The following is a 14884-nucleotide window of genomic DNA, read 5'->3' on the forward strand; positions in this document are numbered from 1 at the left end:
GTTTCGTGAAACCTTGTATAAACCGGATGTTTACTGGAAACTCATAGATGAGTGCCGCCCATACGACCCCCATAATACCCGCAATGACAATGAAGACAAAACTTTAGATTCAAGTCTCGGTCCATACCCTTTCTCTTAGTTAACAATGGGTCATTTAGGAAGGAAATTTTTTCCCCCAAACAAGGAATGTTTAAGCGCTTGTTTTTGGAATAAACCCTCGACGTTCCTAAACTTTTGTCGTTTCTCTAAAATTTCCCATTTCACTCGACAACGTACACATCAGAGTAAGCAAAATACGTCGCACACAAACACACACCAACTAGATGATATGTTTGTCAGCATTGTAGTCCATGTGTAAAATCCGGTTTAAATAGTCCCAACAGATTTAAACTTTAGCCCGTCAATTAGCTACTTACCCGCCTCCGCTTCGCTTCTAACTTAAAATTTTATTAATTTCAGACGAATGTTGTTGAAATTATTTCTCATTTTATTACAAAATATACAAACTGTATTTATATTGAAATTTTTTTTTGAACATAATAATTATATTCTTAATTTATATGAAATTATTACTTATCATTTTATTCGTGTTTCGTGTTAGTAAACTGTAGAGTGTAAAATATAAATTTTTAGTATATCAACTATAAATTAAAGTTAAAATTTATATTCGAAACACAAATGTTTTTGTATATTAATTAACAATCACTGACCATATACAGATCATTCAAAAACTTTCCGTGGTCCTTAGATAATTTATTTTTTTGGTATATAACATATATAATATGCTTTTAAGTCCAGCAAATATAGTTAGATGTTCGACTGAAGTACGTTTGTTTGAATTCAAAAACAGTAATGGATCATCGCATTCGAAAAGCAAATATGTTATTCTCTATTTAACTAATACTGACTAATGCTTGTTACTATTTTAATAATTACTTTGTGTTCAATGTCCAACCCACGAAACTTTTTAAACTTTTTTATTATCTAAGCTTGAGCAAATATTAAAGCATCGTTGTAAAACCAATACTGATCTTACGCTCCATTCAGACTCTAAAACTAAATTAATGTATGTTTTATATTTACCATTTAAACATATTATAAAAACGTATTTTTATTTAGTTTGATTTTTATTTTTGATGCGTATACATAATAGTCAAAATAAATTTAAAAAAAAAATTGATATTCAAACATATACACTATACAGTATACACATACACCGTAACCCAATTGTTTCTATTTTCGTACCCTTGTGGCGTGGGGTCATATTCATTAACGGTTTTCTTCTTTTTTACTGCCCTTGTTCGATGGTATAATTTTTCACACCGAAATCACCGGTGTCGGCGAACAATACGTAAACAACGGTTGTCGGACAACGAAAAACCGCACAAAATACCCAATTTCCCTAGCGAGGTAGGTTATATATATTGTTCAGTATATAGTTGTATCTTTTTTCCCCCTTCTTTTTTTCATTTTCCATCCGTAAAACCCCCAGGCGAAAGGCAATCTTTCATTTTATTCGCACGGGTCAGTCCTACAGGGTTTTTGTTGCTTTGTTGGACTCGCATGCTGGTTTCCATCTCTAATGAAGGTTGTGTACCCGAAAAAGGCTCCGATATATTATTATGTACCAGCAACAGTATAATTCTTAACCTCCACCACCATCATCATCACCATATTCCTCGCGACTATACCTGTGCATTATGCGTCTCCCGTTGACTTTGCGCCTATTTTATTATTAAAATATAAAGCCTTCAAATATGATTAAACTAATTTTATAACGTTTTAAATTCTGACAGAGACAAGGAATACATTTTAGTTTTAAGCTAAAATTAGTTGCTTAAATGTAAAGTCTTACTTACTCTAAAAAATTTGTGGTTCACTTATTCAATAAGTGTCGACTGAATTTTGAACTAGTGAAATTAAAAGTTTCTAATATTAATAAATTAAGCATCAAAAAGTATCAATGATTAAAAATAATTTTATTGCAAATAGCTTGTCTGCTAATTAAATTATTAACTATGGTTTTCTTTTTTTTATTTATTTCCACTGTTATAAATGTATATAAATAATTTGTCAATGTAACTTATATGTTATGTTATAATATCTGATAACACTATGGATGATTTATTATCTATTTGTATTTTTAATTATGTAAATTGTATACTTAACCTTCAAATTTAAAAAAATTTAAAAAGTAGTCGAATCGCAGTGAGTTGTATATATAATAATAACAAATAACGCGAACGTACTATGTATACACTATATACTCGTCGTTGTCGTTCAACAGCAAATATTTATATATATATTTATGTGTACACCAAGAATGAACATATCTATATTATATACGCATCAGATTATTTTTTTTTCACGTATTGCCCTGTCACGATGATAGAGACGCAACCAACCGACTGGCGAATCAGCTCAATTTGTGAAAACGATTGGTGTCCGGGACGTTGACAGCGAACGGAAAAATGAGAAAGAAATGCCGGAGAAAAGACAAAAAAATAAAAATAATAAATAAAATACAATTTTTCGTTTCACGATGAAGCTACGCGTAATCCGTGCTCTGAATTCCGATTGTGTGAAGTCGCGAAAGCTTCTTATTATAAAGTAATAATTTATAATATATATACAATGACGTTATAAACAACAGTATATTATATGTAGCTTTTTTAAATTTGGACCGTGTTTGAATTTATTACTATTTTTGTTTAGTGCGTTTATCGATAATTTATTGCAAATCGAAAAAAATATTATAAGATAAGATACAATAATAACTTAAAATCACCTCTTATTTTTAATATTGAAAAGTAATAATTTTTGTTAATATTTCTCAAGGAAAAAATAAACTTTTTCTTCCGTGAGAAATAGTATACAACGTATATATCATTATCAAAAAATCCTTACCATTGACCAAGTGCTAGTTAATACTATTAATCTCGTTTTGCTCACCTTGTTATAAGATAGTAGTGTACGATTTTATTGTAATATTAAATTTAAAAGAAATTATGATTTTGTTGCAATTATCCATATTGTAAAGTTTCAATTAAATTGTATATCAAATCAGCTTTTTGCCATTTTTAAATTGAATTATAACTATTCAAAACTGTATATTATACTAGATAAAAATTACAGCTAATTTCTAAGCCAGTACATTAATTACTATTTAACTTAAAATCTAGTTATTTTAACTGTGTACAATTAGTCGAAAGTATGTCTACTTCATTATACAATAATAATTAAATAATGTTATAAAAATGAAGTTTTATTGACGATATAACATAATATTATACGAAGTACGTATCTATTATTTGCATTATCGATGACTCGTTCACATATTTTCTTACCTTATTAAGTCATCAAATTTAAATAATAAATACATTTTATTTAAAGTAAATATTTATACAGGTTATATTAATAATAATATGTTTTGAGTATAAGTTTGAACTGATAGTTGTACTTCTGTTCTTGGTATTTATCATTTTTCAATCTAACTTATAAAATATTTCATCTTAAAAATAACGTAACATCACTTTTTAATTTTTTTGTTAGTACAAGAAGATATATATTATGAAATTATTCTAGGGTAGTAAATATTATCATCTGAAAATTGCAAGACTCTATTGAAGTGTTTTTTAACCTGGAATGTTATAAGATAAAATATTTATAAAATGTCTATAAATACATATTTTACGTCGACTATATTATTATATAACAATGATGCATTTTCAATGTAATTAATCTTATATTTTGTTTAGAAACTCTTTCTAACTGGTTTAAATTTAAAAAAGTATATTTTTTAACTAATTCTAAATTAAGGACATGGTCTAGATACCTAATCTAAATTGCATTTGTATACAATAATATTTATCCACGCATTGTACCACACACATTTAGGTAAAACATTTTTTTTTACATTTTTAATACAATTATACACCTAGCTTTATTTACATTTTTATTCTGATGTATATATATATTATTTTTTAGTTGGTGGTTAAATAATAATATAATATTAAACACACAACATTTGTATTACGCGCTTACGAATTCTGATGCATATAATATACTAAACTATTTAAACATGATGTAAAATGTTTTAATTTGAAACAATCGAATGATTTATTTTTAAACATTATACCTCAAATTTTATAAAAAGGTTATGGTTATAAAAAAATATTTTACATAATCTAAAAAATAACTTGCTACAGCAACAATTTTATAAAAAATATTATATTTATTGGGAGCCAAAGAAAATGACATAATTCGCAAAATATTTAGTTATTAAATACAATTTAAAAACATAAATAGATAGGAACAAAATGTTCGGTTTTATAATTTTTTTTTATTTTTACTTTTTTTTTTGTTCTTGTTTTTATTATGCTTAGTCTAACTAATTTAGCAATATACCTACGCATGAGTGTACACATATTGCCAGCACAGAGCGCCGTATTTGTCAGCGTATAGTACTAAAGTATATATAATATTATTATTATTCAACAATGATAATAATATTATTATTACGGTCGTAAATTTGAATACTCTATTTGATATGGAAACACTTTGTTCTTTTAATAACCTTCGTCGTGTTCAGATAGTTTCACGTGTAAAAAAATAATATACCAGCTATAATGGTTTTTTTTCTCTTTGTCTTTTCCTTGTTTGTTTTGCTTTATATGACAATATACCGAGAATAAAATTATCTAAAATTCTAAATCACGTAAAAAATATCTCTGCGTATAGTATATACTATATAGTATGGCATTATTTTTATCTTATATGCTTGTATCTGAATTTTGGAAATATTCACTGTCCACGACGATGAATTTATGTCTAATATTGTTATTTATGTATTTTTCAAAGTGCCCACAAGACTGTTCACATTGAATGATATTTGTTATAATATACATCATGAATGTCACATAATATATAAAAATTATAATGGGTTATGTAAATTGTACGTTGTATAAAAGTTTGATGCGTCACGCTTATGATATCACATAATATATACTACCTATATAATCATATTATCGTATACGGTCGATATGTAAGCGTAAATATGATATTTTCTTGACTTTATGATGATTATATTATTTTAAGTTTTAAATGATAAACTTCAAATAATATGTTACAAAATATTAGAATAAAATAACCAGTTTTGACTGATACACATTTTCTTTTTTTATATAAAAATAAATAATAATAATAAATTAAATTAGAATGTATCAACATATCTGAAATAAAAACACAATAACTTATGAGCAAACCTATATGCTAAACTATAAGCGTGTTTATTTTTTTTTTATCATGCATAGGCCGTCCTTTAAGCATATTTTATTATTGGCGCAGTTAATAATTAAGTAATTGGTACATACTTATGGAAGGAGCATTCAGCAGTGCACAATTTTCCGCAACATCATATTATTATGACCCATTTTTAAGTTTTATATGAACATTGTGTGATGTGGGTTAAGTGATCGTGTATGTAACATACACCTATCAAGAATCTCTTTCACAATATACATCTATATACATGGGTTTCAAGTAATTTTCAATATAATATCCTACGTTCTTTCAATACTTTATAAGTGTGTTAGAAGAAAAACAGAGTTTTAAATTAATTTTTAAAAGCAGCTGTGTCAAATCATATTTTTCACATTTTTTATTTCATTACCGTTCCGTGATCGTTTAATCTAAAAATACGTTTTCACTTAAATTATTTTCCAAACCTTTGACAACTTCTATTAAATTGAGTATTAATGGAGTACTTTTGTTCATTTGTTGCATCAATATTAATATATACTATTCTTATTGTAATTAGAAATACTTGTATATTTACAATCATCTTTCAGAAATCCCGACATTAAAATTATTCTAAGCATAATTCCGTGATAAAGACTTTGACCGTATTTAATATTTTTTTTTTCTCATCAAAAATATTAATTATTGTCTATTATATATTATACTTCTATTTTTTATTTAACCTCAATTTTACAAAAAAATAATTAAATACAGATTTTGGTTAAAATAATTTACCTTCTGTAAGCATTGCTTTTTTAAAAGGCAGAAAGTTCACTATTTTGTTATATATTGACAATTCACATAACATCTGGTATAGATATTAGATATAAGAACAAATTAAATCAAATTCAATCTGAATTAATCATTAATAAATGTTGACTAGTTAATCTAGAAACATAACGAACCATTTAATAACTGATATTTTATCATTAGTATATTAATAAATGATTTGTTTTATAATAACAGTCATAAAATTAAAATAAGTATGATCGAAATAGTCCACAAATTATTGACTGAATGACTTTTTGAAATATTTTATTTATAAATGTATCATAAGCTATGGTTTCTATTTTATTTATAGGTATTTAGTTTAAATTTATCCAGTTTTTAAAATTATTTATTAGCTATATAATTTCAATTTTTTTAAACAATAAATCCACTTGTAGTACTCTCAATTATAGAAATTTTTACTGATCAAGCCTTAAATTTATATATTCTGGGTTTTTATTTATTTTTAACGATCATGAAATCTTTAAGTGAATATCAAAAATAACAAAAAAAAAAAATCATTTTTAATTATAATAAGCAACTTACACCTTTTTAAGGGTTTATAGAATATATATATTTAAAATGAAAATATACTTTGTCATATTATGCATATAATAATAAGCGATACAAATCCCCAGACAAGACAAGTAGCTTACGACTATAATTATATAAGTATGAAAATTGATTAAAAAACTGTAAATATCATATATTCACATATGTTAACTCTAGTATTGAAAACATTTATAATGTATGTAGTTTTTATACTAAACTAATAATCATTGTTATTAGAGCCTCAATATTAATTTTAAAAAGTATATATTTATATTCTAAAACATCTTTATTTTTTCAGCATTTTGCCTCAGACTTACGGAGTTAAAAATCGAAGAACATACTCTCGTGGGAAACAGTACAAGACTAGAGTGCAAATATGACCTACAGGGTGAAAAATTGTACACGGTCAAATGGTACAAAGATGGGAATGAGTTTTATAGATTCCTGCCCGGGGAATCACCAGAAATACAAGTATTTGATGTTACGGGAGTACACGTTGATGTAAGTACATTGATCTTAGACAATTTTGTATTTTATGCAACTGTTTTTTTTTTATTTGGATTCATTTTTTTTCTTTGGGAAAATATTGCAATGAACGTTTTGTGCACTGCGGAACAAATTCCCACCGTATTTTGAAAACATACGAGTATCTATATACTTATATTAAGGCGTAAATTTAATCTCGGTACAATAAAGTGCAATACGTTAGTTTTTAACCTGTGGTATTCACTATAAAATATTTTAACATATCTCATATATTTACTAAATAAATGTATAAAACATTTAGAATAAAAAAACCAATATTTCATTGAATTTATTCCTTACATTTAATACGTATATTGTTACATATTATTATTAATGCGATAGAAAATTGATGTCGAAAATAATACCAAAATGTTAGAAATAACATGTACGATATGAACGCATCGTTTAAATTATAGGATCTGAAGAAAATACGAACGAGATAATTTCAAAATCTAAATCATTTAAATTCTAATGAAAAATGTTGTTAATGCAACTTTTGCCGTTGGAGTTTGTACAGAACTTTTGTTGAAGCTGGCTTAATGCGTTCGGTCCCGGGTATCGGTCTCTAATGTCGCACGTAATAGATTCGACTGCCGTGTAACCGGCCACCGCCACTGTCAAGCTCCCAAACCAAAAACCCAATAGTTCTACAACTTACAGTAATAAATTCGAATTCCATAATTACTCCTATAAAGCACACAAATGTCCAAAGCTGTCGGTGCATTAGTAAATGTTGAATAACAAAAAAAAAACCGATTATCTACAGATTATATATAAAATTATAAAACTGTATTTAACTGTAAAATGTTTTTCGTTTTTTCTCATATGGTGTATCTACATTAATAATATAGTTAATCCCAAATGAACTGATAGAACTTGTGAACAGCTCAGTATGTGATGCATATATATTTTTTAAATTTAAAATTATAAAATTTAAATAATATTATATATTTGATTTATTTCGTTTATAGCAGACCATGAATAATATTTGCATTTCTTTCAAACATGGTTTTGAAATTTGTTAAACATTTAAATTTCAATCATTAAAATTGCAGTCGTCAATTATTAAAGTATAAACTTGATTAAACACATTTTTAGTATGGTAGAGTTTATCTTTACCTTCGGTAATTGTGTTTTGTTTTAATAATTCATGGTTCTTTTCATAAAAACAAAAGTTTACTAAATCTGTTCTGTCTAATATATTATAACAAATATAAGTCTTAAATTAAAAACCGCAATACTACTCAAACACTGATTGTCCTGAAGCAAACAAACGAAATGAAAAAAAAAGAAAGTGGAATTGAACTGAACAAGTATAGTATAGTTTACAATCTGTGTTGACATACTTTGTTCTGAAGATATTATTCTTGTCGAGAAAATAAAGTATTTTTTTTTTTTTTGTTGTTCTTCAAAGAGTAACAAACCAAACACAACATAATATAGGTCAATTGTTTTATTATCTACAGTCTATATTGCAAATTTTTCAATAAAAGATGAATCGAGACATATTTAAATTCAATATATATAATCATGTATATCAATGAAATCGTCATTGTCTCAGAGAAAACTGAAAATGTATTATTCCTTGACAAAATATTGAAGATTTGGTTAATAATTTTTATATTTGTGTTATTTTTAAAGATTGATTAACTATTTAGAAGAAACAATAACAAACATCAAAGAAATTAAAACAAATATATTTTCAGCCCATCGTATTATACTTGATATTTAGGTACGTACGCATGACGTCATACACGATTCAGACTTTCTCGTTGTGTTTTAATTTTATAATTTAAAAAAATATATCTAAATCTATCATGAAAAATTGTTGAAGTTAATCATGAAAAGTGTTTTTTTGATCTGACTTATCCGTTATTATATAATACAGTTTAAGAATAAGTATATATTCGGCACATATTATTATATTTCATGCAAAAATAAAACATTTCTCAATTATTTTTAGTGTTTATACTGTATATCAGCATCTTGCAAAATTATACTAATTTAATATATGTATATATTTATGAAGTAACTTCTTGCTATATGATGATACACATTATATATATATTATATATAATAACATTCTCCGAGTACCGGAAATATCGTACAAAACATGTTTTTATACCCATAGAGTAAATATTTTCGATATCAGTTATTCTTTTTTTTTATCATGTAAAATAACTCAGATATGGAAATTCATGTCTAAAGGAATTTAATATGTTGATTACTAAAGTTTTGGCCTTTTTTATTTTTATTTGTGGTAAAATTAATGCGAAATTCATTATGACAGACCAAATAATATGGCTATTGAACAATTAATTAATTAATTACTAATATTAATTTGGTGATAAATTAATTTAAAAAAGATAAATAATGTATTGTACTCTAATAAAACAAAGCTTGAAGTTTTTTATTTGTATAAGAATAAATGTTTTAGATATTTATTTTTCAATTATAGGTATCCTTATAATTTTAATAAACCATTAGAAATATATTATAGTATATGAGTATAATTGAAATTTTTTTAAAGTAAATTTCTTTTAATCTTTAATGTGGTAATAAGTGTATGCGTGATTACGATGCATCAATACAGTTTCTCTATTTTGATTTAAATGCATTTATCGTGAATAACATAGCCTATAAACAGTGTTGTTTATCATATTTTTAATCTTATCTATAAAAAAAATAATTTAAATTATCGTTTTATCTATCTAATTAAAAAAAAAAAATAGTAATCTGATATAAATTATCTAGACTATTTTTTTTTTTGTGCAAATAATTTAAATTTATTTTTAATAGCGAGAATGTGTTTATTTTTTAATTAATGAAATAAAGTTTATTTAGCAAGTAACCTGCAGGAAATGCGTCTACAATCAGCCATCAATTCCAACTAAATCACTAAATAATATATTATATTATTTTATTGTATTGAAATGATTATTTTAATCATGCATTGTCTAGTAATTACAGTCAGTAATGTACGCTTTTATAGAATACACCCAGATAAATCAAAACGATCGGTAATGTTTTAACGTTTTAAAGTACTTTTGTTATGTGTTTACCCTTATTTCTGTTATGTCTATTATGGTACACTGTCAATAATGTGTACTTATTGTATTATGAGCCTTTTAATATACCCTCCCACTCAACATCGTTATCACCACCGAATTTCGATATTTTTATAGACTGCGTGCATTGCACTTATCGGTGGCGTCAGAGGCGTGTACAAACACGTATAAGTATATAATATAATGTAATAATAAATTATTGCAACCCGCGAAAAACAAAACTAGGGTCTACGGATTACCATCGGATGCGGATGGGAGGTAGGAGCAAAGCCGAACAACGAAATTCTGCAATATATATACGGTGTGCTGTAAAATGATGGGTGGATGGATGGGCACACGCACCGGTGGGGGTCTCTGAAAACCGTATAAGCGAGGCGCGAACGTTTTTGCGCACGCCGTACAAAACTGGCATTAATTTTCCGGGCCAAAACGTTCGCGTTCCATCATTCCGCGCACAAATCTGACAACAACACCTGGCGCGGCCCGAGACTAATTGACGCGCGGCCGCCACTACTGAGGGTGTATTTTTTTCAGCACCTCCAGACTCACGGTAACTCGGCCACCAGTTTAAAGCTGTTCGCTCCTGGGCAGGGTACTAAAATTTAAAAAAAAAATTTAAAATTGCATTTTTTTCTTTTGGTCGCCTCGGATTTCACTCGCAAAGTCGTTACGATACGCGTGGCAATAATTTAGTTTCTGTATATTTTTTTTCAAACGACGTAACACTATCATTGCGTTTAATATATGTAATCGGTTATGTATTTGTGAATCCGATCGGATCGAGAAGAAACTCGAGACGAATCCATATTAATTATATGGTACTACAACTGGAATTCTTTGACCCGATAAACTTACCACACTGAAAGCTATTAAGTATTGTATTATACCTAGTATTGTATTATAGTATTATACCTACTATGCATATTACATACGTAATTCAATATATTATATATTATAATGTATGGAACTAAAGGTATATTTGAAGGAGTTGATGATGATAATAATAATATTACACCGAAATTACATTTAAATATGTAATATCTTCTAGACATAGGTACCATTGTACAATTTGTTTTCATCCATTCTATACATCTTGCATGCATAGGGTTTCAGTAACTGAGTATTAATAATATTCTAAGAAGTCATGTTGATTTTGAATTGTATATTTAATAAGCTACTTTGGAACTCTATTAAATAAAAAAAAATTTTTAATTTTCTTCAATCCCGGTTGCTTTCAAATGTCATGACAAAAGAAAATTAAATTAAAAATAAATACACAAAATTATTTTAAATTATCATTTTAAATAGATGAAATTCTCTATCTAGTTTTTAATATTAAATTTACTTAATTTAATAAATAAAAATGGAATTATGATTTTTTAGAAATCATTTAATTAACTATCGAATAAATAAATATACACCGTTATACTAATAGCATACACAAGGTAACACTTCAGTTATAATATTTATTGAATTAGAGTTGTTCAGTTTCGGTCTACAAGGACTTAATTTTATCTTACGGTATCAACGTATAATACATATTTAATAATTCGAAATATTCTACAAAATGTCCATTCATGAAAATCAGTAAATAATATTACTGTTAAAAATATGTAGATTAGGTTATAGTTATTTTTATAGAAAGATATCTAACAATCACATTTATCTAGATAAAAACAGATAAGATTTACACATTTTAAAACTTGCATAGAATGCGTGTGTATTAAATACATAATACATTTACGTAATTAATAAATTTAAATTAAATTCTAATAAAAAAAATTAAATAAATAGGTTGTCTAGCTTTTTTATAATAATAAATTGTTGTAATGGTACTATAAATCTTATACATATTTAATGGAACATAAATCGATTTTCCTTTTTTTATATATATATATATTTATAAATCAATTGATATCATTAGTATGGTTTATGTAGTGTAAATCAATTGCTAATTACATATTTTTATTTTTTAATAAGTACTTGACAAATTGTAATATAATAATGTAAATATTATTACACATGTTTATACACTATAGGTATTTATTGCAAACTTAAATTCTGCCCTATATATATATATATATATTTGTGAATACCGAATACCTATTATTATACGATTCACGCACAAAAAATATAAAAAATATAGCATTTGCTGTGTATAAAGGATAAAATAGAATCCATCCGACATTCCTACGACGTGATAATAATGTAATATCCCATCTGCACGCTTGCTCTTCCGCAACACACATTACAATACATAGGTTTACTGTATATATTGTGTACAGATAGATACAATAAGAGAATGTGTTAAAATAAAATATATAAATATTTTGATACTTTTTTCGCTTTACTAGCCTTTGAGGATCTTTGTAATTTCAACTAAACTTTACTGGCCTTCTAGATCTATGAAGTCTTCCAATCTTTTGGATACATCAACCGCTCTTATGTCTTGTCTCTATCCATTACCCGTTGTCTGAGCCTTCCACATTTTTAGATAAGTTTTCAACTACAACATTTTTTATCATTTTCCTTTCAGCTATCATCGCAATGCACCCAGCCCATCCAATTTTTTAACATATAACACATGTTTATAATGTTCGATTTATTATAGGTACAATTGTTCCGATTATGCGTTTTTCACCCTTTCACAATCATCCTATAATTTGGCACTACCGATTTTAAATTGATTAGTTTGTTAGATTATTATGCATTATTATAATAACTATAGTTTTTAAAAGATTATGGTCCGTTTGCGTTTTGAGCATAACTGAGGATTACCCAGAATACAAAACAATATTTAACCTTTTTTGTCGTAAACCTATACTACATAGTTTACGATTAGTTCAATTCTCTCAACTAATTTCAGGTCATAAATTGTTTAAACAAATACTATCTTTATCATAATAATTATTATATATTAAAATTGTAATTTCATCGCTAATTATGTTTAATGATTAGACCATTTAGTTAAAATATTTTACTCTTAAATATGTGCATGTTTTAGTGGCTTAGTATAACTACGAAATTAAGACTCGGCCAATTAGGTTCAACAAATATATCACAAAAATATCTAGTTAACGATAATTGCCTTAAATTTGTTAAATAACCATAAAATATAGCTTAGCGTTATGATTTTAAAGTTTATCTCGTTGCTAAACATAGGTGTACATCTGTGTTCATAAATTGCTTTAAAACTTTATTCGTTAGCAAACACGCTGTATTCACGTGAATTTTGTATTAACAATAATATTTTACACAAAGATATAATTTATTTAAATAACTTATCATACTTATGACACTTATGTTAAAATATTGACTTGAACTTATAAATTATGAATTATAAAGTTTTCTATTTATAATCAAATCCGTGCTAAAACTCTATTTTAGCAATTACAACGTTGCTTCAGGAGTAAATATCAATAAATAGAGTAAATATAATTCTACATTTTTTTTAAACTTATAAGAAGTTCTTCTTCATTATTTTAAAAGTTCATAACAATCTTCTCATTTCGACTGTATACAAGTTTAGTTTATAGTCCAGTGGAAATGCTTGTTATGTGCATCTTAATATGAATTTTTTCTAAAAAATATGACAATGTAAAATATTAATACATAAATACAAATGAAATATTATTATAACAATACAATTATTATTTTTACTTAATATTATAAAATATTTTTAATAAACCTTAACATAATTTACATTATGTGAATATAGAAAGGATAACTATACATATGTTGTTGGTTGGAATTACGATTTACTTTGCTTGAAAGTTTTTTTATTTTTTAATACTACACATTTTATAATACTAAAGCATATTACACACAACGTATAATTAAACATTACATTGCGGTCAGCTCACAGAGGATGATAAACAAGAGATGTTTATAATACCAGTAGCATTTAATTTCTTATTCTTTTTTAGTTTAAATTAATATTATACTTACAGGGGTGGTCATATTAATGAATATATGGTGAACAAAACTATGATGTGTTATATAAATATGTAAAACTAAACAGGCATATTGTTGCCGTTTTCAATTGAACTTCTGTGGTTTCTGTAGAGAAGTTTTAAGGTTTTATTTGCATTAATTCAAATATCATTTATAGTAAAATAAAATAATATGGTCGATATGGTTTTATTTTATATACCTTAAACATACACATAAATTATATATACACTAACGTTTATTGCATAGTAATATTTACTTATACACCGCAAACTACCCATACATGTATACGTAAAAGTATAAATGAAAAAGTGTAAAAAAAAAAATGTTTTAAATTATAATATTGCCGTGCTTTGTAAAATAAATTTTGAAAAATATAACTAGTTATTACGTCTCACTCATAAAAATAAATAATTTTGTGAATTTTTATTTTTTTAAATATTTAAAAAAAAACATTGTCTACGCTTTTTAAATTGTTTTTGCAGTACATTTAAAGTGTTCACGTTGAAACATTTATCTTAAGCCTGATATTATATTTAAAAATATGTAGGTTGAAAAATCGTGAGAGATCTATACTACTATAGCAAAAGAACTTGGTGCAGAGGCGGTTGAATTCAACAATTCAATTGCATAGCGATGAATGAATTTCTCTATGCATAAAAATAAAACAGAAATATAGAGATGTGGCAAAGTTATAAGCACTCTGAAAAATTCCTTTTTTA

The 14884-nt window shown here is 26.0% G+C and overlaps 1 protein-coding gene across 1 annotated transcript in view; it reads left to right on the top strand.

The window, feature by feature from the left end:
• The window catches only part of LOC114118955 (uncharacterized), a 278413-nt gene that overhangs the window by 249776 nt on the left and 13753 nt on the right, over positions 1-14884 (top strand). The window contains exon 2 of the mRNA XM_050199004.1: positions 6917-7119. Coding sequence (XP_050054961.1) covers positions 6917-7119 — 203 coding nt within the window. The remainder of the gene's footprint in view (positions 1-6916; positions 7120-14884) is intronic.

Source organism: Aphis gossypii, chromosome 2, assembly GCF_020184175.1.
Source record: "Aphis gossypii isolate Hap1 chromosome 2, ASM2018417v2, whole genome shotgun sequence".
NCBI lineage: Eukaryota > Metazoa > Arthropoda > Insecta > Hemiptera > Aphididae > Aphis > Aphis gossypii.